The sequence below is a fragment of the Rutilus rutilus genome (genome assembly GCF_951802725.1).
Source record: "Rutilus rutilus genome assembly, chromosome: 19".
Classification (NCBI taxonomy): domain Eukaryota; kingdom Metazoa; phylum Chordata; class Actinopteri; order Cypriniformes; family Leuciscidae; genus Rutilus; species Rutilus rutilus.
The window spans coordinates 25104438-25127908 of record NC_140232.1 but is presented as its reverse complement, the minus strand read 5'-3'; the positions used below and the strand labels follow the sequence as shown (position 1 = coordinate 25127908).

The window sequence follows — 23471 nt, the reverse complement described above, 5'->3', positions numbered from 1 at the left end:
TTTTAAATTTTGTAAATATATGTAGTTAATAGTTTGTTAGTTATTTGCTTTAATTAATTTCAACAAATGAGACCTTATGGTGAAGTGTTAGCAATTTTTTTGTTTTTGAAAGTCTCTATGCTCACCAACGCTGCATTTATTTGATCAAAAATACAGTACAAACAATAATATCGTCAAATATTATTACAATTTAAAATAACATCTCTATTTTAATATTTTGTTCAAATTTTTTTTTTATGATTTAAAATTAACATATTCATTTCTTACTAAACATGTAATGTGTCCTACATGGTTGTTGCTATTACTTTTCTACAAGTCATTGCCTGGGAGGTGATAACATTTACAAAAAATCAGTTTGACTTGCTTTGAAGGAGAGTTCAAGGCTCTTTTGATTTTTGGCCAGTGCGCAACACCTTCAAAAAATAAAACCCAGCATCATGGCGGTATAGGGTTTTTTTTCTGAAAATGTTGTTTCGTTGGATATCTTTCTTTTTTTGTGATGACCGTGGCATGTAATACCAAGTTGCATTGTGAAAAACTATGATATTTGGTGTGCAATATGGTGGAAAAGATTTGTAAGGGGTCCAATATATTTTATTGAATTGATAAAGGTTGATAAATTACATCTAATATCTCATTCGCATGAGAATTGTTTGTCAAGCCATTCTCATTTGTTATAGTGACGCTTTAACCATCATAAATCACGCAGCGTCAGTATATTGTCGTTCTTACATGCACACAGTGATGTTTTGTAACCATATTGCCATATTTCTCACAAAATGCCTTGAATCTTAAGGCTTCCTCTTTCTCCTGCACGCTGTTCAAATTGACACTGTGATTTCACCTTTCTCCATCAGCTCTCCTGCTGTCTTGTCTCTCCTCCTGTTTCTTCTCTCTCACGCTCCCTCAATTCGCACCGCTGAGCAAGAGCAGCTGTACTCCAGTCTACGGGGTTGTAAAAACCAGGGACGAAAGAGGAAGTTCTGAGGGAGCCTGTGAGTTATTGCCCCCCAACGTACACATGGGGGCCTGGGAACTGCCCTCCACCCTCACCAAGCCTGAAACAAGACTGACGGCTGAAGCTTGATGCCCCTTCACCCTGTGTACACAATCTCCATCACACACACTAAAGGGAGTGACCCTCGTACCGAGGTCACACTAAACCTCGTATGTACAACTCATCAGCCATATGGGAACGTATAGTAATGTGTCACTGTAATTAGGTTAGATCTAGCTACTTCATCTGTCCGATTAACATAGGCTTTGAAGAACATTTCAGGTTCAGTTCACAATGTGTGTGCATATAATGTTGATTACCACAGAAAAACATTTTATCCCTAATTAAAAAAAAAAAGCTAATTGTGCTGATATAGTAAGGCACTTATGTAAACTGGTCCTGCACTTTGAATGTTTAAAAGCTATGAAGCTTTTATTACATGAATTCTTTTTTTAAATTGTTTTCTTCGCGCTGTTAAATTAGTTGTTTAAATCATTTTTTGTGTGTGTTTCGGGACTACCATTCTAGGCCAAGAATTGATAATCCATTTGTTTTTGTTTTTCTTATTTTGCACCTTGTCTATACCATTCAAACATTACAGGAATTTGTGATATAGGATATTGCTAACACATATGAGCTAGATTTCACAGACAGGGCTTAGATCAAGCCAGGATTAGGCCTTAGTTCAATTAGGACATTTAAGTAGATTTTTTTAATGTTTTGTTTTTTTTCGCACAAAAGTATTCTTGTCGGTTAAAAGTATTAAGGACTATTTTAACAATGTCTTTACTATCTTTCTGGGCCTTGAAAGTGGCGATTAACTTTGCAGTCTGTTGGGGGGTCAGAAAGCTCTCGGATTCATAAAAAATATCTTCATTTGTGTTCCGAAGAAGAAAACCCCTCTAAAACCAGCCAACAGACCAGCCTAACCAGACTAGGAGACCAGCAAACCAGCTTCGTTGGTTTATTTCAACAGGGAAAAGCTGTCAGTTCATGAAACCAGTTATACAGTGAAGATACAGTGAAAACAGTTATTTTTGCAATTCTGTTTGAAACCTCAAGAGTCATTCTTTTAAAATTGTGTTTTAATTATTTATTATACCACAGATGCTGACGATAACTTATATTGAACCTGAAATGGTCCATTAATGATAACCTCTCCAATATGCCTGCAAATACAGTCTGTTCTGTTAAAAAATGCTAGCTGGTTTACCTGCAGGAGCACTTACTATGTGCCAAGCTGATGAATGCAGATGGCAGTATTAATAGTGTCCTATCTAGATTAGCTACGCTGCTGTGGGAGACTGTTGAAGTCGGAGGTGTGAATACCAGTCATGCCTGCCATCAAGTTGGATTTATGACACAATTAACCCATGGCAGGAAAAACACCAGGCTCACTCACTTTACACTTTCCCCAATTGTCATGCACTTACATGTATGCATATGTGTCTCTGTGTGTGCGTATGTATTTATACTGCATGCCTGTAATACACAAATCTGTGATATTTTCAGCACTTCCATCACTGATCTTTTATTTAATTTATCTCTTTGTCTCTCTCTCTCTCCCTTATTCCCTTTGGACTGTGTGAGAGGCTACCGAGCATAGAGAATTACTTTGACCTCAGTGCACTTTTAAACCAGTGGGACCAGCCTCAGAAAATCAAAGGGCGGCTTATTCGGCATGAGCTCTAAAACGATTTGCCATACCCTACAACTGTAACCCACATACGCACACTCGTAATGCATCATCACAATGGTTCTTACATCATACCTTAATCAATTACAGTTGTGTTACAGTGATATTTTTCCTCATAGGTGCATCTAAGATATACCTTTATAAAAATAAAAAATAAACAGATATATGCATATATTTCACAAAAAAAAAAAAAAAACTTTACACAAATCATGCTGTTCTTAAAGATAAATGAAAATATGGTATTATTTCCATTATTGTTATTAATATTATTATTAATTAACATATATATTGTTATTATAGGCTATTTAATTTATTTTGTGTTGTGGACTATATGTCAAATTATTTAATTACACAATTAACTTAAGTTATATATATATATATATATATATATATATATATATATTGATTAGGAGTTTATTGAGGCATAGTTAATAGTTAGTTAATAGTAAAAATGACTATTTTGATAGTGAAAACCTATTTTGATAGATGAAAAATGACAAACATCTTACAGATTCTGCAAGGGTTATGTAAATATGAACTGTATGTGTCTGCATGCAGACTTTGACCTTGATGTCACTAATGGGTCTAAGGCTGAAATGGCATGGCCTTCGTTCTTCATGTCTGTAGGTCAATGCTCATAAACAAGTGCGCTCTCCTTTTCCCACAGTGCTGTATAAATAGCCCTCTCACCGTGTATGTGATGGCTGAGTAGACGTCACATTTGCAACAGCAAATTCCACGCACCTGCTCCGGCCAAGACCCAAGGTCCGCTTACAGGACACGGACAAAATTCTCCCCCTTAGGAACCTCACTGCTTTAACTGTCAGCTCTCTCCTTACGCCTTCTTCCAGTAACCTTTCTACTGTCTTTGCCCCTTTGAGGACAAGTTTTCATGCCATGCTGTGTCAGACAGCAAGCCGACCCAGAGCCGCTGACCACTGTGAAACGGTTAGAAGTAGTGTGGTGCTGCAACACTTGCGCAAAGTGAACCAAAGTCTTGTGAACTTGAAGATGATGTGAAAATTCTCACAGCCTCTTTTGGGCCCTATAATTATTGCTGTATTAAATTGCTTGTAAATGTTAAAGATTAATCAGTCATTTAAAAGGAGCTCAATGCACATTATCACAGACATCAAACAGAAATCTAATTTGTAAATGGCAGATTATATGTACACATTTTACAGTATCTACATTTTTTGTCAGGTAACCTAAAAAGGTGGTAACATCTAAACTATGTTTATTTAAGCCGAAATATTATTTTAAATGACTGAATCAACTTGACTTTGTTTTATTACATCTGACTCATTTTTAGGGGTCAGAGCAGATAGACCTATGGGATAAATAAAACCCCGTTTTTTTAAACCCATTTTTACTGTGAAACGCAATAAGTCTGTGCTGAAGTTTGAGTTGAAATAAGAATGCATTTTTAAATTCAAATTCAATTCTTAGGTGAGGTTTTTAATAGGAAAAGCTATGTTTATGAAGATAACATTTTTGAAGCCTTGAGGTTTAATGGTTTATATGGCCTAATATTCATAGAATTACCCATGTAGAATTTCTTTAAATTGCAATACAAGTGGTTCTTTCTGTCATTCCTTTTAAAAAATGTATTTCCTCTGGTGTGGCCAATTCGATTTCCAGCTCATGGTAAAGGGAAGTAAATCTTTCAATTTTGAATTTTGACATCTGTTGCATATTCGGCATATCCAGGTCATTTTCATGTTCTCCTTCTGATTTTGGGTCTTTTAGCTGTTATTGTTGTCAAACAGTACAAACACTCCATTGTGTTCAGACACACCTTACATTCAAAAGAGCACAGTTTTCCAGCTTCACGTGTGTCATATTCATAATGCTGATGCAAATTACAGGCCCACTGCATGTCACATGGCTCATCACATCACAACAAACTCTTTCTATTTAATTCCCATTCTGGAGAAAAGATCGGCCTATTTTATGAACAAACCTATGGCATCATTGCAATGCCGGCACTTATATTAGATTTTGATAAATTAAGTTTTTTGTGGATGACTTTTGTAGATCTGTTTTGTGTGTAAAAAGTCATGTGATGACCTAATGTGATGATGCGTATTGGACACGATGAGCAGAAATTAGTTAACATGTTAAACTAATCCATGCATTGTCTTTTCCCATGCCTCACCTGATGTCATCTAACTGCATTTTTCCCAAAGGTTTGAAAAAGGTTTCTGAAGTAAACATATGTAGGGATGAGTTGCACAAAAAAAAAAAATCCCTTAATCATTTTTATGTTACACATTTGGATTTGAAGATCTTAAGCCTTTGTGATCATCTTACAGCAACTGCTACAGTTTTTGCTGGGCCATCCAGTTTATGTTGAAGTGTAAATGAAAGGTCACAGGAAGAGGGAGATAATCTACCACTAAATATACCCCTCACTTCCTATGCCCTCTCTCCCATTTCATTTTAACGGAGTGAGAGATAGATGATGCTTCCACTGGATTTTGTCAGTATCTATCTATCTATCTATCTATCTATCTATCTATCTATCTATCTATCTATCTATCTATCTATCTATCTATCTATCTATCTATCTATCTATCTATCTATCTATCTATCTATCTATCTATCTATCTATCTATCTATCTAATTTTCTCAATCTGGTAACTTCCTCCTTAAATGTCAGGGCTGAGTTTTTGGTGTGTACTAAGTGTAGTTTCCCACGCTGATGAAGGGTGGGCAGAAAAGGTGGGGGTGTAGGTAGCCAATCGAGAGGCAATCAGTCTTCTGATGCCACCTAGCCGCCATATATCAGTGTTTTATCCAGTCCACTTGACGCATTACTACTGAGATAAATCACCCTTTGGATGGCAGGCCATTAAAAATTGTCCCAGCAGTTCCAGATGACCTTTGCCTTATCATGGGTACATTCATTCATTTTGATATTTACATTTGCAGCCCTGGCATCAAGTGTCCATCAATCTGGGATGAAGTTTGTTCCAACTTTGAGAGGTTGTATACATTTGAGGCCAATCTGGTGGTTTTTACTTACTCTGCCATTGATGTAACACCAGTATGTTTCTTGTTGAGGTGCTCATCAATTGCTAAATTTACAACAAAATCTTTTTTTTGTTCTACTTGAGTTGACGTGCAAGAAGCAGCTTTACTCTCTTCCCTTTACTATGGAAAATATGCTTAGATCCTGCTCAGACATTTTCATTTTCTAGACATTTAAAATAACAATAAATGAAACTAAGTTTTACAGATGGCTTCAGCTGACGCAATGCACAGATGTTTTTTTTGTGCTAAATGAGCATAATCTGAGCTCAACGGCACAGATGGCACACCCAAAGATTGAAGCCGTTGTTTTTGTAGGGACTTTAGGGGAGATTCCAATAGAAACTCCTAGTAAAAATTAATAATAGGTTAGAATTGTTCAGTGTGAAGCCATGAAATTAATGTGACGTTGATAAAACAAACAATGTTGAAATTATGCAATATTTTCAGTATAAATTACATTTATGGAAAAAATAATTTTTATGATGTCAGCCAAGGCCAAAAACCAAAAACCCAAAACCCAAAAAGAAAACCCAGATTGTAATAATCAAATACCTCTATATTTGTAATAACTAGAGTAGTAATTGAAAATCACATGATGTGCATCTGAAAAGGTCATCCTTGAGAAATGAGCTGAGACCTGCAAGCTGTCTGGGTCTGGAAAAATAGGGAAAGAACAGAAAGTCTATAGCACCCTGGAGGAAGGCATTATGGCACAGCAATCCCTTTATTGCAGTCAGCTAGAGAAACCAAAGCTGGACCCCCTACAGGGAAACTGGAAGGGTTAAATTGCTCTATTCAATGCAAAGTCTTTCATCAGAAAGCAACGGAGGACATGAACAAAAAAAGGGACTGATTTGTTTATTTTGCCTTTACAACAGGAGCCCATTTAACATAACATCTCAAACAATGGTGTCCACAGCACATCTTTGATGATCTCAGGGTAGATGGTGCTTGATTCATGACATATTTGTGTTGTATGTTTTGATGTGATGTTGGTTGAAAGAATGGGGGCAGTTTTGTTAGGACTCTCAAAAGCTTTGAATGACACATTTGTGAGGATGTTGTGTTGCTGTTATGCTAAGATTGAAACTCAGAAAGCTGGACTCAGGCCGCTACATATTCACCAAAATTTGACTTGACCTGGACTTCAAAGTCACCATGAAATCAAAATGGACAATTCTTTTTTTTTTTTTTTTATGGAATATTGCAGGATTTATTATAAATAAATTCATGCACATCATCTATAAGCAATACATATTTCATTGTATTAATATTTAATGTGTCAATGAAATCCTAACTTCCTTTTTCTCCTATGAGAATGTGTGGTCATTCGCTCCTTTATTTCTCATAGCAGTGCTTCAAAATGACAAAAGCTAGTTTAATATAGCACACATAAAGCCTTTTATTTACTGATCATCTGTGGAAAGTGAAACATAACGTGAGACATTAATATATTCATATTCCTTTAAATTGGAAATTGTGAAAAAATTTGCTGTTCATTTATGATCATATTTAATCTCATTTTGGATAAAAATCTAAGTCATCCAAATGTATAGGGACAAATACTAAACACACAAATTACAAATATTAACGTGTCGAAAGCAGATAGCCTAATAACAAAATGGGGTTGTTGGGTAGCCTAATAATATATTTGACCAAAACAACACCATTTTGTAATTAATCTGTTTTCTATTCCTACACATACGTCTGGTAAATGTGAAACACCACGACTTAGGGGATAAAACTCCCTAAATCAAACCCCCCAGAGAAAGGGGTGGGTAATTTATGAAATAACGTCAACGGGTGGAGAGGAAAAAGTATGAACGGGTTAATTTTGAGTCATACTCGTCTTTGCCGAATGAGTGAAAATTCCTCCGCCACTGAAAAAAAAAAAAATTGTAACAAAATTGAGTCTTCTTCCAAAACCCACTCAAGGCTAAATAAATTCATAATTTAACTCTGTAAATATTTTTACCGACTTCTAGGAAGTAAACTATTGAGAAGCTCGTTATTTCTGGACGCATCACAGACAATAGATCCACCCATAGGGTTGGCGGAAGAACATCTCCGTTTGCGACTTCAGTGACTGGGACGAAAAGAAGAGAGAAGTTCAGAAAGTTAGATCAACAGCTCAACTACGTGAAGAAAACTTTCAAATGAAGGCACTATACGGATTTATGTGGTCAAACGAGACATTCTGACGGTCAAAAGACATCTTCTCTTTCGAGTATAATTCGTTTTCCGACATTTGAAGATCATTTTAAGATTCGTTACGCTTTAACCTGACGGAGCACAGCCTCGCGCTGGCGACTATATGTGGATTTTACTCAAAATATGGGCCAATTACCCGGTGTCTCTTCGGGCAGAGTCATCCTTCTTGTTATCTGCTCCCTTAAAATAACATATGGTAAGTACTTTAACAGCTTTTATTTCAGAACACATTTTAAAAAAAAAAGTCATACGCATCTGTAACGTTACGGCGGTGTGAAGCATCAGCGCTCACGTTTCAGTTCTGCACGGCCTCGAATGGCGTGTCATCCTCACGTTATTTAAAGCGCATTAATAAAGAAAAGTGTAAGACATCTATATATGAATTGCATAAAAATGTACAAAAGCCCTCAGGAATTTTTTTTTTCTTGCTGAGGGTAACTCGTGTTTCACACCTCTGCCCAGATGTGAGAGTCTGAGCGGAGAAAATCTGCAGCGGCTCTTAGAGAAGAATTCAAAATGGATACGTACGTGGGGAAAATATGGACTTTTTAGAAATATAAAGGAATTAACTAGTTTTGTTTGTATCTGAGAGGAAGGAGAGGAGCAAATCTTTTTACTGTTTTTATTGTGGGGTGGGTAGGTGTGTGTGGACTGTGTGCTTTCGATGTTTCCAGAAAGCTGAAGTTGAAGGATGAGTTGCATATAAGTTAGTTGTATTTCTCAAGATGAGTTTTCCATCTGACGGCTGTTTATTTATGCTTTGCAGCTCATCTCAGCAGGTTTCAGACACAAAGAGTGCCAATTGGTGCATTATTAGAGGCTCTTGTTTGGAGGAAATGGAATAATGCAAAATATGACTAAAAGTCCACATGCAAGTCAGACCCAATCCCTCCAGAATAGAGCCTAAAAAAACAAGACAATATAATGACTGCAGGCTCGGCAAGAAGAGGGAGGAATGCTGCTGTTGGTGTTTCACATTCCTCTCTCTCTCTCTCTCTCTCTCTCACACACACACACACACACACACACACACACACACACACACACACACATTTCCCTCTGGATGCACTCATTTTCACAATGCTGCAGCTCGCCCATTGTGTCCCACAGATGATGTTTCTCCTTGTTCATCTGTATTGGGTATCATTCCTTGGGGTGGGATTGATTTCGCTTTTCTTTCTTTTCTCGCCTGGCATGTCGCCTCAGTTGTGTAGGATGTTTCAAGTCGCATGTATTTGCTCACATCAGCCGTTGCAGCGTGTGCAATAAGAATTTTGCCCATTGTTCCCGCCTGCTAGCGGCATGCATGGTGCCCGGCCACGGTTCTGACCCGTTGCTCCTCTCTGGTGTGAAATGTGATTTATCTCTGGCAAACTCCCACTTATCAGAACACAACGGACCAGTTATGAAATGGCCCACGGTCGTGCATATATCAGGGATGCCCACATCCTACCAGCTGGTGCGGTGGAGGTCTTGACCGGGTCGCTGGAAGAAGCTTTGCTGTGTTATGATGACATTTTGAAATAATTCTCCAGTTTAGGATATAGTGAGTGAATTTTCTTTGTACCCAGCGAACTGCCAAGCACACACTACAAGCCTGAAGAATGTCACTCATTCTCTTGCAATTTCATTGGCTGCTGAGCACTTAAAAACCTCAAAGGTGATGATTTTGAGTTTTGGAGCATGCTTTTTGCTTAAAGGTTCCAGAGAATGACGGGAGATGCCTTTTACTTCCCATCTGTGTTGTACGTGAATGCCTGGACTTGAACTTTTTTTGTACGATTGTTGGAGAATCCTGCGGGAGGCCAGAATGGAGTGAGAGGCTCAAGCTTGTTAAATCCATGGATTAAAACCCCAGAGCAGGTTAACAAATGAAGTGGGAATTAAGACGTTCTGCATTCCTGCCACATGGCAATGTGCTTAGCCTGGCACCAGACACACACATACACAGTGCCTGTGTGTGTGTGTGTGTATGCAAGCTTTTTAGGCTTGACCTGAGAACCATGCCATGTCATGCAGGCTCATTTCCTCCTTATTGCTGACTGTGTCTGCATCAGAAAGTATTGATGTTAATCATGTGAAATCATTCTCATCTGTAATGGGCTTGTGATTAGGGATATACCAATTTTAATATGGTTGATATTGATAAGCTATAATGAAATTGTAAACTATTTTGTCTGAATTAAAAATAAAACACAAAACCAAAATCAGTCATTGTAAATGCCACAAGTAAATTAGGCATCACAACATTATAATGTAGGCTACAATATGAAAAATGGATTTATTTAGAGATCTTAAGATTATAGTGTTATTATTTATTCGTTTTTTTAAAGATGAATTAAAAGAGTGTTGGCGAAGGTAATCTAATCGAGTGTATACAATTAAATGAAAACTTTTTGACCAATAGAAACATTAGGCTACTGTTTGAAAGTTTGGGGTTGGTAAGAATTTTAAATGTTTTTGAAAGAAAGCCTCTTAGGCTGTGTTTATTTGATGAAAAATACAGTAAAATTTGTAATATTGTGAAAAATTATTTGTATTTAAAATCAATTTTCTATTTGAATATATTTTAAAATGTAATTTATTCCATTTTAAAATATGGAAAAGCAAAATTTTCGGCATCATACTCCAGTCTTCAGTATCACAAGGTCCTCAGAAATCTTTTTAATATGCTGATTTGGTGCTTAAGAAAAATTTCTTCTTATTATCAATGTTGAAAACAGTTGTGCTGCTTAATATTTTTGTGGGATAATATTTTCAGGATTCTTTGATGAATACTCACTTTTAACAAAGTGAATGCATCCATACTGAATAAAAGTATTCATTTCTTTAACAAAAATCTTACTGACCCCAAACTTTTGCAAAGTAGTGTATCAACTGATTCAGTAAATAAAACAAAATCTCTAATATAATCAGACAGTAACCAATATGGTGCATTGATTCCTACTTAGGTTGTGGTGAAAGTGTTCATTCTGATTGTTAGCATATAGCCAGTTCTCAGGACACTTTCATTGGAATGTTGTTGCTTTGAGAATTGTAAGGTTTCCTCCCAAACTAGACACAGCCTATCATTAAACAATCAGGGTGCTTTTTAGCCACATGTGACGTACAGATTTAATGAGCGCCACTGAAAACCTCCCTTTGTCTTTATGTCATCAAATCTGTACGCAATTACGCCCCCTGCCTCATTACATATGGCTTTGGGAAGGGTTTATTGTTTGTTGCCATGTTAACGTTTAGCAGAATAGAGAGCACTTGCTGTATAAGAAAAGCCAGGAAATGGGGTTACTTCCTCACTCAGCGTGAACAACTTCCTTCTGCTGTCCAGCATGGATGTGGGCCAATGCCGACAAATCTCTTCTCTTCTCTCTCTCTTTCTCTCTCTCGCTCACTCACTCACTGAGTACTTTCCTCTCAACCCAGCCCTATCAGACTCTCATAATTACTTCCCCATCTCTCTCAGCAGCTATTAGCACTAACAAAGAGCGAGAGAGACACACACACGAGCAGAGATGTCCCTTGGGTTCTGGGTTTGGTCGCGGGGATGAGGCAGCGCTTTCAAACAAGCAAGGCTTACAGCTGTGAACCAGCTGCTCTGTGCAAGAGCTCCGACACACTCATGCTGCCTGATCCACATCAGGAAGGAGGAGAAACAGACTTTGTTTGAAACACTCCTTGACCTTATTAGGACTGTTTGCATGACTATTTCTATTGCTTATTGTCAGGATTAGAGTTGAATTGATGAATATCTAAAAGTAAATACTAAACTTTGACACATAACTTGTGGACTTGAATGAATGATACCTCATTGTTTTAGAAGAGGTGTGCTATTACTCCTTGAGTGTACAATTTTTCACCTAAACTGAGCTGAAAAACCTCCTTGAAATGTCCCACAAAAGTAAAAAAAAAATGTAGTTCTCTTGTTGCTGTTGTAATTTCTGATAGTCAAAGGCAGATCAAATGTTACCAACACTTATGTCTGACTGATACGGCGTTGTATAAACCATGGCCTATTTCATGTATTTTTGTGGGCGTAGGGGTGGGCAGCTCTCTATATCACAGCTGTTTTATGTATTCAAGACTAATTTCCCTCAGCTCTGCAAAGCCTAAGATTTAATAGAAGACAGATTTTGTGTTGAAAACAGTTTTTATAAGTCACTGAATGTAGTTTAGAGATTCCCTGATCACAATCCTGCATTTAGTGTGGATAAAAAGACATGGGACTGCTTTTTATTAAAGGCAGGCTTGAGTTGGCTTCAGATCGTACACCCAAGTGTTCAGTGCCAGTAAACACACACACACACACACACACACACACACACACACACACACACACACACACACACACACTCACTCACTCACTCACTCACTCACTCACTCACTCACACTCACACTCACACTCACACTCACACTCACACTCACACACACACACACTCTGAATACTGGTGTTCAGTTCCCATACACTTTTATGGGTTATGAATCTGCTGTGTAGATGTTTTCATCTGATTTATAACCAGCTCTGAGAGAGTCACTCTTTTACATCTGGTCACGTTACTGTTGGAGCCCTATCTGAAAAAGAGACAGAGAATGAGAAACACAGACTACAGATAGGAAAGTGTTTGTGAGTTCAAGATGTAGAAGACTAAGAAAAAGAGGGAGTCAAAGAATTGTGTGGTGAGAATCCTGGCAGCACTGAGTGTGGATTGTGCTACGGTCCCCTGGAGTCTCTCGGCTGTCTGTCCGATTATAGATAGATAGCTGGATGGATCTAACTCCATCCATCCATCCATGTGTACATGTATTTATTTTATATTAAATTATGTAAAACATACAACAATAAATGTACACATTTCAACAGATGTCTTTGGCTTTGAAACATTGCATCTTGTTTTACACACACACACACACACACACACACACATATATATATATATATATATATATGTATTTTATTAAATGTATTTTGATATTTTTGCAATGCTGCGTTAAACAGCAGGTTGTGTTTTAGTTGTTTGACAGTTTGCATGGTAAAATCCTCTTTGGTAAGTTGTATCATTCAACCTTTTCAATGCACCTCTGATATAGCCATAACAAACAGACATCTTTGACCATTGCATTGCATCATGCACTGTTTTTTTTTTTTTTTTTTTGCCCATCCTCGACCAGTGCGTTTTTTATATCGCAGTGCGTCATGTTAAAAATAGTCGTTTACTTTTTAAATAGGACTTTTAAAATACGTCTCAAGACCCGTGCATTCTGTTCCATTTCGTTGCGCTCCGTTTAGCTGTTTTTGAATGCAAGAATGCATGTTATGCAAACACTGCCTGAGAAACGCGTCCGATCGGGATCAGGTGCACCTGAAACCAGTGGTTCAGGGAAGGCAACACAAAACTACATACTTCTTTGAAAATATATAGTTTTGAACATTGTTACTGTCTATCTGATGCAATCCAGAACATGCAATCCAGTCATTCATTTCTGAAAGAACTAGATTGTTAGTGATTAGTTTGAGTTTAACAAAAGGGGAGATGAAGAAACGTTTGTTTTTAACAAATGAGTGTGAATTGCTTCTTTTAATTATTCCACTTATCACCTCCCACTTCTCTTCTTTGGGTTCTTCTCCTCTTTTTCTCATGTTGTCCTCACATTTGCCCCTCGCTCCATTCCTTCACACCTCAGGGACAGAGCTCTGGCCTCATGAATGTGGAAAAATGAAGACAAAATGTTTAGCAGTTGGTTAATCACAGCCTGGTTACTCTAAACAGAGTTCGTGTGAAAGTTTTGGCTGTTGTTTGCTTGTGAGGAAACTCACAATAAACAGAGTGAATTTGTCTTTTAAAAAGCAGATGCCCATACAGAGACTTTTAAACCCATGCATTGTCCTGACCTAGGAACGATTCCCTCCTGCCTGTCTGATTATTTATTAGACATTCAGAGTAGAGTCTGATCTCAGATCAGGGATGCAATGAATCATGTTGACTCCATGCCAGAATGTTGATCGCAGCAGGTGTGGAGGCTTTCAGTGCAAGTGCCTGGTTTACGGTTGGCAGATCCTGGATTTAGATGTGCGTGAGGTTTAGAAGATTGTACAGGATTTAAAAACGCCTCTTCAGTAGGACTGAAAGTAAAGAGGAGTTATAAAGTGTTCATTCCTGAAAGCCTGTCTCAAAATCCTTTGAGAACTTCCTCTCCGGCAGTTTGATGAAGCATATGGGGAGCTTGTCAGACCAGTCAGGGCCGAGCCTCTCTCTGTGCAAGCCTCACCCTTAACTTGTTTCTCACACTCTCATACATTCTCTTGTTTTGTCTTCATCATGTTTGCCCATGAAACTTTGTGACCACACTCTTAGAAAATAAATGTTGTCACAATACCATAATTTCAGTAGGCAGTAGCCGTACCAGTTCAATTCCACAACTCGTGATACTAATTTCAATACCACAGCAAAAACCTGTATGCTATTGAACACATTAATTGATGTAAAAAGTTAAATATTAGTATAACAAACAAATTAAATTAAAATAGATGGCTCATAGCCATCAAGTGTTTTTCAATCAAGTAACCATAGCTTCATGTTTTTTTCCAAGTAATTATTCAGGTAGACATTGAGAAATTGAACTAAATTAAATTTAAAAGTAGTCAAATGTAAAGTAAACCTACTTAAAAGTGATAGTTCAACCAAAAAGATTTTCATTCTTCTGAGTAACATAAAAGAAAATATTGAAAAAATGTCTGATGCATGAAACTTTCTTCAAAATACCCTCTCTATGTTTTACAGAAAGAAGTAGGCTATGTCACATGGATTTGAAATGACATGAGGTTAATAAAATTATGTCAGTATTTTCATATTTTGATTAAATATTCCTTTAAACTACTGTATTATATTGGAAAATGTACAAAACTATAAATGGGATATTCACACATGCATTTATTATTAATCTATAGAAAAGCCTAACAGTGTAATTCCTTTCTAACTCTCATTGTTCAATGTTCATTCAAAATATAAAAATTAGGGATGTGCACGAGTACTCGGGTACTCTCTGACGTAACAGCGATGGTCAATCATGAAAACGATAATCACAGTGATTAAAAAAAATATATATTATTTTTTTCTGATTGGCTATTGCGGCATTTTGGGCGGTACCTGAGGTCTGATTGGTTAGCGTTAGACAGCATGCTGTATTTGAAATCGTGCGGTGATGCCTGGAATCACTTTGATCATTTGATCAAATACTAGTTAAGCACAAGATGTACAGTGCCAATCTGCCATAAACATAACATTATAATGAGAACACTATTATAATAGAATGCTATAAAAAATTCTTTGTGCTTTAGTTGCCCGTGTTTCAGAACTGATAGAAAGAGCGCATCCACAACAGAAGTTACACATTCAGACAAGCACGGTCATTTTCACGTGCCCATTCTCGTCCTTTTGTGCAAATGTTAGTTGTAATAGTACTTTTATGCTGTACATATCTGATTAATCTAATACAGGATGCATTTGGTTGAGTTTATTAACCCGCTAGCACAGCTCTTTAGTTTACCAGTGTTCATACACTCTTCAGCGTCAGCTCAAATGGCAATGCCCCACCTTGACTGTGATTGGGTTATTGGAGACTGTAATATTCCTTTTAGATGTTTTTTTTTTTTTTCAAAAACATTGGTATTATTAATAATCCAGCAGTTATTTTTTCTTGTAATTTTTTCAGCAGTAGGATTAAAATCGCTTCTTGTCATGGCTTTGAAAACCTTCGAAGGTCGTCTGGAATCACTTGATAAAGTGGATAAAAATACAGTTAAGTGCGAGATGCCATACATAACATTATAATGAGAACAGCATAGAATGTAGTGAATTCTTTATGCGTTAGATACTCGTGTTTCAGCGCGTTGTTACGAGAAGAACTCATCAACAGCGAGAGCAACACTTTGCAATCCATTTTCCTTCAGCTTCATATGCAATAGGCTAGTTGCACGTGGCCGCCATTTTGGATTTCGGATCAGCGAGTGTGCGCTTAGACACTTCCGGTTTCGCATTACGCCCGGTGCAGGGAGCCAGAGAAAGCCGAAATTTATCTTTTATAGTTGTTTATAGAATCAATTATCACTTAAAATACTACTAAGATCCATATTACTATCACACGAGCCAATGGCAATTAAATGCACGAATGCATAGTCAGATTAATGAATGAAATACAACTGTTCATGAACAGAAGATTGTATTTGACTCATGCTGCACACACATACGCAATGACAATATGCCTACTGTAAATATAGAGTTACAACTACGATTAGAGTTGTTTGCATAAAATGCACCGTGAACATTCACACGTTCGCCCTGTGATAGGCTACAATTCGCTCCATGCACGGCGACCATCGTTGACGTTCGAACTTGAGTGTGTGGGCCAGTACTTCCAGTGAAAACTTACGGTGATCTGACAGCGAGAGCGAGAGACAACATCGACCGAGTTCCATTACCACAGAGATATTTTTTCACAATGAGTGTTTTTAGGATTCAAGAGAGGTGACTTGCCTTTCAGAGGGTGACAGCCTCAGCACTTCATCGTTGTGTGCCGTTATGTACCATTTCGTCACGTTACAACAAAGAAGTCAGCTTTCATGCATTCCCTGTTAGGGCTGCAACAAACGATTATTTTGATAATCGATTAATCTAACGATTATTAGAACGATTAATCGACTAATCGTCGATTATTTCGCCGACTAATCAGTAAGTTTGGAACGATTATTCAGCCTTTTCAATTAGTTAAAACACTGAGTTATACATATTCTAACTATAATATAAAAAAAGAAAATCACTTCAGCTTTTGAAATGGTTGGTTTAATGAACTTTGAGCCAACTAAACAGGTCATTCTCTTTAAGTTTTCAGATTTCTGTCCAACTCAAATCACACACAAATGCAAAAAGCATTGGTTAAATATTCGGTTCTCTTTCAATAGAAAAAAAAAAAAAAAAAAAAATTATCAGCTGCATTACAGACAAACTTAAACTGCAAACAATTATTATAAGAACACAATTTAAAAAAAAATTGACAGCTGAGCTGACAGAGACATTCTCATTCACCTTTTAATTTACAGTATAAAAAAATAACTGACATGATATTCTTCATAACATCCCTTTTTGTAAGTCTTCATGAATATGGAACAAAATACAGGCAAGTGATAAGACTGTAATAACTAATAGTTACAATAATAAAAACAGCCCTGACTCCTAAGCTCGATCAAGCTTTATTCTATGCAAGAATAATCATCACATTACTGTAATTATATTATTATTGTTAATATTATTGCTATTATTAGTAGTATTGCATTCTCTAAAAAGAGATTTACTGCTAGTTATTTACGTTAGCTCCAGCTGGAGAACATTCACCTCTCACCGGCTCGTCTCGTGCCGGGTTTTTCCTCTTTAAGTGCTTTAACATGCATGTTGTGCTCCTGTGAAAAGCAAGTTACGCCTTGCATGTATTGCACACGACAGCATTCTTGGTTTGAAGTTTTGTGAAACTTTCACACACCTTACTAGTTCGGATTCGTTTGCACTCCGTCATAATTCGCGCTGTGTTTTCTTCTACCGCAATAGCATTTGTAACGGCTGCATTACACTCTAGCGCTACAGCGCCGTAGCGGTCAAATCGCGATATTGCAGGCCGTTACATTAGGTCACGTGGGATCAAACGACTACTCGACAACAAAGATATTTGTCGACAATTTTTTATTGTCGACGTTGTCGACAATGTCGACTAATCGTTTCAGCCCTATTCCCTGTTGACTCTGCAGTACAGGCTGAGTGGATACAGAAGATCCGGAGGGATGACTTCAACCCGACCAAATTTTTAAATGCATATAATTTTCAGTGTATTTCACCTGTGCGTTTCTGTGCTTTCTATTACTGCATTTATTTTGTGCAAGTGAGATGAGTAAAGATCTGTTTCATAAATAATAATAATCTGTCTGGTGTTTATAAGCAGCACATATAGTATTGTACTACGTGTAAAATGTACACAAACTTACCTATATTAAATTGTTTGTGGTACCTACAGTAAAAATGTTAATGTAAAATATGTGATGATAATATTGATCGAGCAATTGATGTAAGTAAAAATATATGTGCAGAATTGTGAAAATAGTATTTATGGAGATAAATTGTAGCCTATCACAGGGCAAACGTGTGAATGTTCACGGTGCATTTTATGCAAACAACTCTAATCGTAATTGTAACTCTATATTTACAGTAGGCATATTGTCATTGCGTATGTGTGTGTAGCATGAGTCAAATACAATCTTCTGTTCATGAACAGTTGTATTTCATTCATTAATCTGACTATGCATCCGTGCATTTAATTGCCATTGGCTCATGTGATAGTAATATGGATCTTAGTAGTATTTTAAGTGATAATTGATTCTATAAAGAACTATAAAAGATACATTTCGGCTTTCTCTGGCTGCCTGCACCAGGCGTAATGCGAAACCGGAATTATCTAAGCGCACACTCGCTGATCCGAAATCCAAAATGGCGGCCACGTGCAACTAGCCTATTATACGGGCGGTGTTGAATTTCATTTTTAGCTCCTTTCATTCTTTCACAGGATAAGTAAAAATATAAGTATCACTTATGTGATATAGTGCATATATTTAGCCAAATTCCCCTTTCTATAGTTCTTGCTGACTAACGAGTTTATGAGGTAAATTTGACGTTACGTGACATGATTGTTTTTAAGCTGTTTTATACAAGCTCTTTCCACATTAAAGAGTGCCAAAATGATATTTATTGCTTGTATTTCATGATAAAATTTACAGAATTTGAAAGCTGAATGTTTGTTAATGGTTTACTAAAATTTACAAATCTTACTGCAACTATGTAGTGTTAATTTCGTTAATGAAATCTATGACGAAATATATTTGTTGACGACCTTTTCTTCCATGACTAAGGCGAGATGATAACGAGACGACACAAACGTCATTAATGTAGGCCTAGTTAACAAATAAAAGCATTACTAAAACCTTTCTTTGTTTTTGTATTACAGACTGTTTTTAACAAGCCGCTACAAGCTTTCATGTTTGCGGTTGCTAGGTTTCAAGAATTGAAATCCCCCAATCAGAGCTTTTCTGTTAAAAAACACGTTTTCTACCCGATGTTTTACTTAATATTTGCAATCTGGCAACCATGCGTCGCTCTCTCTCAACACTGCTGAAGAAGCGCGGATGATTTGAAACGCTGGAGTTCAGCGATCTCCATTTGAGATATTCTGCTTAAATGAAATTGTCATCCAGCTAGTCTGAGTTCCTTCATGAGCCGCTTGCGCTGGTTTCTGTGACTAAAACTGCAATCAAACCCTCTGTAATAATTCCAAACATGAATCTTGACTATGAATAAATGCACATACGCAGCTCTGTGTGGCAATAAATAGTCTTTTTTTTTTGCTGTTGTTTTAATAAAAAAACATGAATGTAATTTGTAATTACTACTGATTGAGAAAGTTCACTGTTTTAATTTTTGAGAGAATGGGTTAGGCTAATTTATGACAAATAGCCTATGAACAAAATCAGGAAACTAGATTAGGTCAAATAAACCATGCATATGAGTTCTATGAGACTATATGAGACATTCTCTAGATTTGTACTTATAGCCTATATGAAAGTGCAATAATTCTGATGAAATGCAAATAAAATTTCTCAAAGGACAACAATTGTTGTGATTATAATTTTAAGCAAAATAATTATTAGCCTAATATCAATTTAACCATTATGCTGCATGACGAAAATATGACTACATTTTCATTGACTAAAACTAGACTAAAATGCCAGGCTTTTAGTCGACTAAAACTTGACTGAATAAAAACAGGGCAAGGTTGACTAAATATGATAAAAATTAAAAAGTACATTTGACACAGCACTAAGACTAAGGCTCAATCCCAATTCACCCCTTGCCCCTACCCCTTGGCCCTACCCCTCCGTTTTGCGCGTTCCCGTGAAGGGGTAGGGTTGTCTCGATTCTCTTTTGGTTGGAGGGGTAGGGGTAGGAGGAAGGGCTAGATAGCCCTTAAAACGAAGATTTTTCGGGACCACACTTCAAACGAAGGGGTATGAGAAATGTACCTGCATGCACCGGCTACAGAGGCAACATAGCTGGCAATAAACATTTTCTTTATGTCACATTCAATCTTTTATTCATATTTACGGTCATGTTCTTAAAAGAAACGGTTGCAAAAAAATCGCTAAAGTTCGTTAACAATATGAAAGCAAAAGCAAATCTTGTGTAAAAAGCAAAAGTTTGAAGCGAAGTGGACTCGCGAATGAGGCGAATTCGCGTCCACCGCGCCGCGCTAAACGCCTCATTCGCGCCGCAAGACCTCCAGACGCACGTAAACGCGTCTTTACATTGACTTAACATTGAAATCACTCGCGCATGACGCTCTATTCGCGTTTGGTGTGAACGCAGCATTAGGCGTCGAAGATATCATCATCTCCGTTGTTTTCTCCGAACTTCAGAAGAAAAATGCAAAAACAAAATAGCTGTAACTCACGCAGTTGTGATGACTACAGCTGACGACGGTATCTTGGAAGTTTGTGATAAACATTGGCGCATCTCCTGTGACGTAGGCACTAGCGACGACGTATAATGACTTGTAACGGTGTAGTAGTGGTGTCCCATTTCTTTAGAGGAATATTTTCACCCCTACGCCTTGCCACTCTGTTTCAAGGGGTTAGGGGTAGGCGAAGGGGTATAAAATAGAATTGGGATTGAGCCTAAGACTAAATGTAAAAATAGCTGGCAAAATTAACACTAAGACTATGGATGACTGCACTACAAATAATGTGAATTTCAGGCAGTAACAGAAAACAGCAAAGATTAAAAGATATTTTTGTTTGACATGCGTTTCTGATGCCGAAAGCTGATCCTGGCTGTCCTTGTGTGTATTTTGGCGCTTGCTCGAACTCAGTGAGGTTTTTTTCCACTGCAACTTTTACTGTGTGTCGTCTCATTTTATTACGTCAACACAATAAAATATGTGAAGGGCTACTCATCACAGAACATGCAGGTCATTTATCACTTGCACGTTAATATTTTTGGTTCCAAATGCGAAATGCGACCGTTTTAGTCGCAGTCCAGATCCTTGACTTACTTATATCAGAAAGAATCTTTACGCTCTTTCTGGAGCTTACTGTAATTTCTGTTTTAGTACTTTTGTTGGTTTGGCTTGACTGTACATATTCACTCCATATGATGGTGCGTTTGAAGACTTTGAATGGAATAAGATTTGATAGCTACAGCGGAGTGGCTTTTTAGTTTGTTTTTGTAATCTTCAAAGAACCATATAGGAAACTCATGAACCCTATAGACAAAAAGAGGATTTTTTGACTGAACTTAAGGTGCTGCAATGAACATTTATTTAAAAAAAAGAAGTGTTTTTCACAATCTAGTGTCTTTTGGTTCCCCAGCCTCCTTCGCTCTCGTTCTGTTCTCCATTATTGCCTCTTGCCATCTTGAGCACACTTGACTCCTGCTCTTGCCTTCTATTCTTCCTTCTCATATCTCCAGCACTCCAGTTCCCCTCCCCTTGGCTCTTAAATCTCTGTGAAAGCACAATTTCACACTCAGCTTAGCCACTTCTCCCAAATATTTCCCACCACAGTTGCTGCCAAAAGGGGGTGCAACCAAACGCCTTTCTCCAGTTGCAGGCTTTGACCTCACAGGACATTAAATGCCTGGCACGACACTGCCTCTGAACACAGTGCCTATAGAAAGTATTCATCTTGCTTGGACTTTTCCATGTTTTCTTGTTATACAGCATTGAATCACAGTGGAGTTAATTTGGCACAGTGACCTCTCTGATGAAACAGAGTCACAGTACTTCAAAATAAGAATTCACCATCTTTAATATTACATTAAATCATCACCAGGTGGTTCTGGTTTTGACATCTGTGTGTAGAGGTGGTACATATACATCTTTATGTGGATGGTTCAGCTTCTGATTAGTCAGTATTAAGGCAGAACACACTCAAGATAAAAGTGCACTTCAAGCAACTCTCTTTTCAAGTAATAATAAAAAAATAAAATAAAAAAAAAGGCAGGGGATGGATACAGGAGAATCAGCAGTCACAGCTTTATTGGAGAGTAGCAAAGAGAAAGCCGCTGTTCACATGTCATATGACATCTCAGCTGCAGTTCGCCAGAAGTCATGTGGGAGACTTTAAAGTTGACTGGATAATGGTTCTGGGTTCTGATGTGGCCAAAATTGAGCCAAACAGTGTGCGTGAACAGAAACATGACTTTGAAGTGCAGTGGTGGCAGCATTGTGCCGTGGAGATGCTTTTCCACAGAAGGTCCTGAACACAGTAAAAAACCTAGAGGGAAACCTGGTGAAGGTGGTAAGACACTTTTGTCTTGGGAGAAATTTATTTTATGAGATTGAGTCCAAATAGAATCTAAGGGTCCTTTCACACTAGCACACTTTTGGTGCGCACCCGTGTTTGATTGACGCACACTCAACGCACACTCATTGGTTCATGAACTCGGATGCACACCCATGAACCATGCCCTAGTCTGCCTAAGAAGGGTGTTCTGGGGTATGGTTCATGTGAACTCTGGTATGGTTCGCTGCTGATATGATCACAGTTGTACTAAATCGTGGAATTGAAAAGCTATTGGTGACATATGATTCGATAAAACTGTTTGTGTGTGTTCTCTTTCACTTTCCTGATAATACAGTGTCTACACCGGACGCTAGCTGCGTGACGTGATGCGACAAAAGAGAATAGAACCAATTATAATGAGCGATGTTGTCAACACTAAATGCGGCGTGACATGACAAATCTCAGACAGTAAACTGCTGCCTCGTTCTGTTTCTGACATACTTCAAGCACTTGCACTACTTTTACTTCTGATGCCAAGAACAAATGGATTTGCAGTGGTCGCAGTGTAGACAGCATCAAGCTGTTGCGGTGCAGTGTGAAGCGACATGACAACTGTCTCGACTAGTGTAGACATGGTGTAAGCATGACTGACGCACTGGAAGCAAAGAGAATGTATGTCATTTCAGCTTAACTTCAGCACAAATGGACTCCCGCGTTCTTTAGAACATTTACAGTACAAACGCGGCAGATAGATGCAAGTGCCGTTATGTGCTGACGCTTTGGAAACAAAACTTAGCAAAAGTGTCTAAAGTGATGCAAGCAGCTGTATCCATTTTGGTGCTTTCTTCTTCATAGCTATTAACAACATGGGTAATTGGTAGTAGCTTGATGACGCAACTGTACCTCGGTTTGGGACAAAATGTGAACAGAGACCAGCGGGGGGAAGGGGAGCAATCGAACTCCGGTTCGGACCACGCAATCAAACCAATAGTGAAAGCACTATTTGGACCCCACTGACTTTCATTGTATGAACGAAAACAATTACATTCTTCAAAATATCTTTAATTTTTTGCAAAAGAATGAATAAGGGCGAAATTGCAGTGGCCAGATATTAATTACCAATACCAGGTCAATACCAGAATACTTATGGAAATTATTATTTT

General features: G+C 37.7%; 1 protein-coding gene across 1 annotated transcript in view; it reads left to right on the top strand.

The window, feature by feature from the left end:
• The first annotated feature begins 7802 nt into the window (after positions 1-7802).
• The window catches only part of notch2 (notch receptor 2), a 56068-nt gene continuing 40399 nt past the window's right edge, over positions 7803-23471 (top strand). The window contains exon 1 of the mRNA XM_084389672.1: positions 7803-8136. Within this exon, the coding sequence (XP_084245798.1) occupies positions 8064-8136 (73 nt within the window). The 5' untranslated portion in view covers positions 7803-8063. The remainder of the gene's footprint in view (positions 8137-23471) is intronic.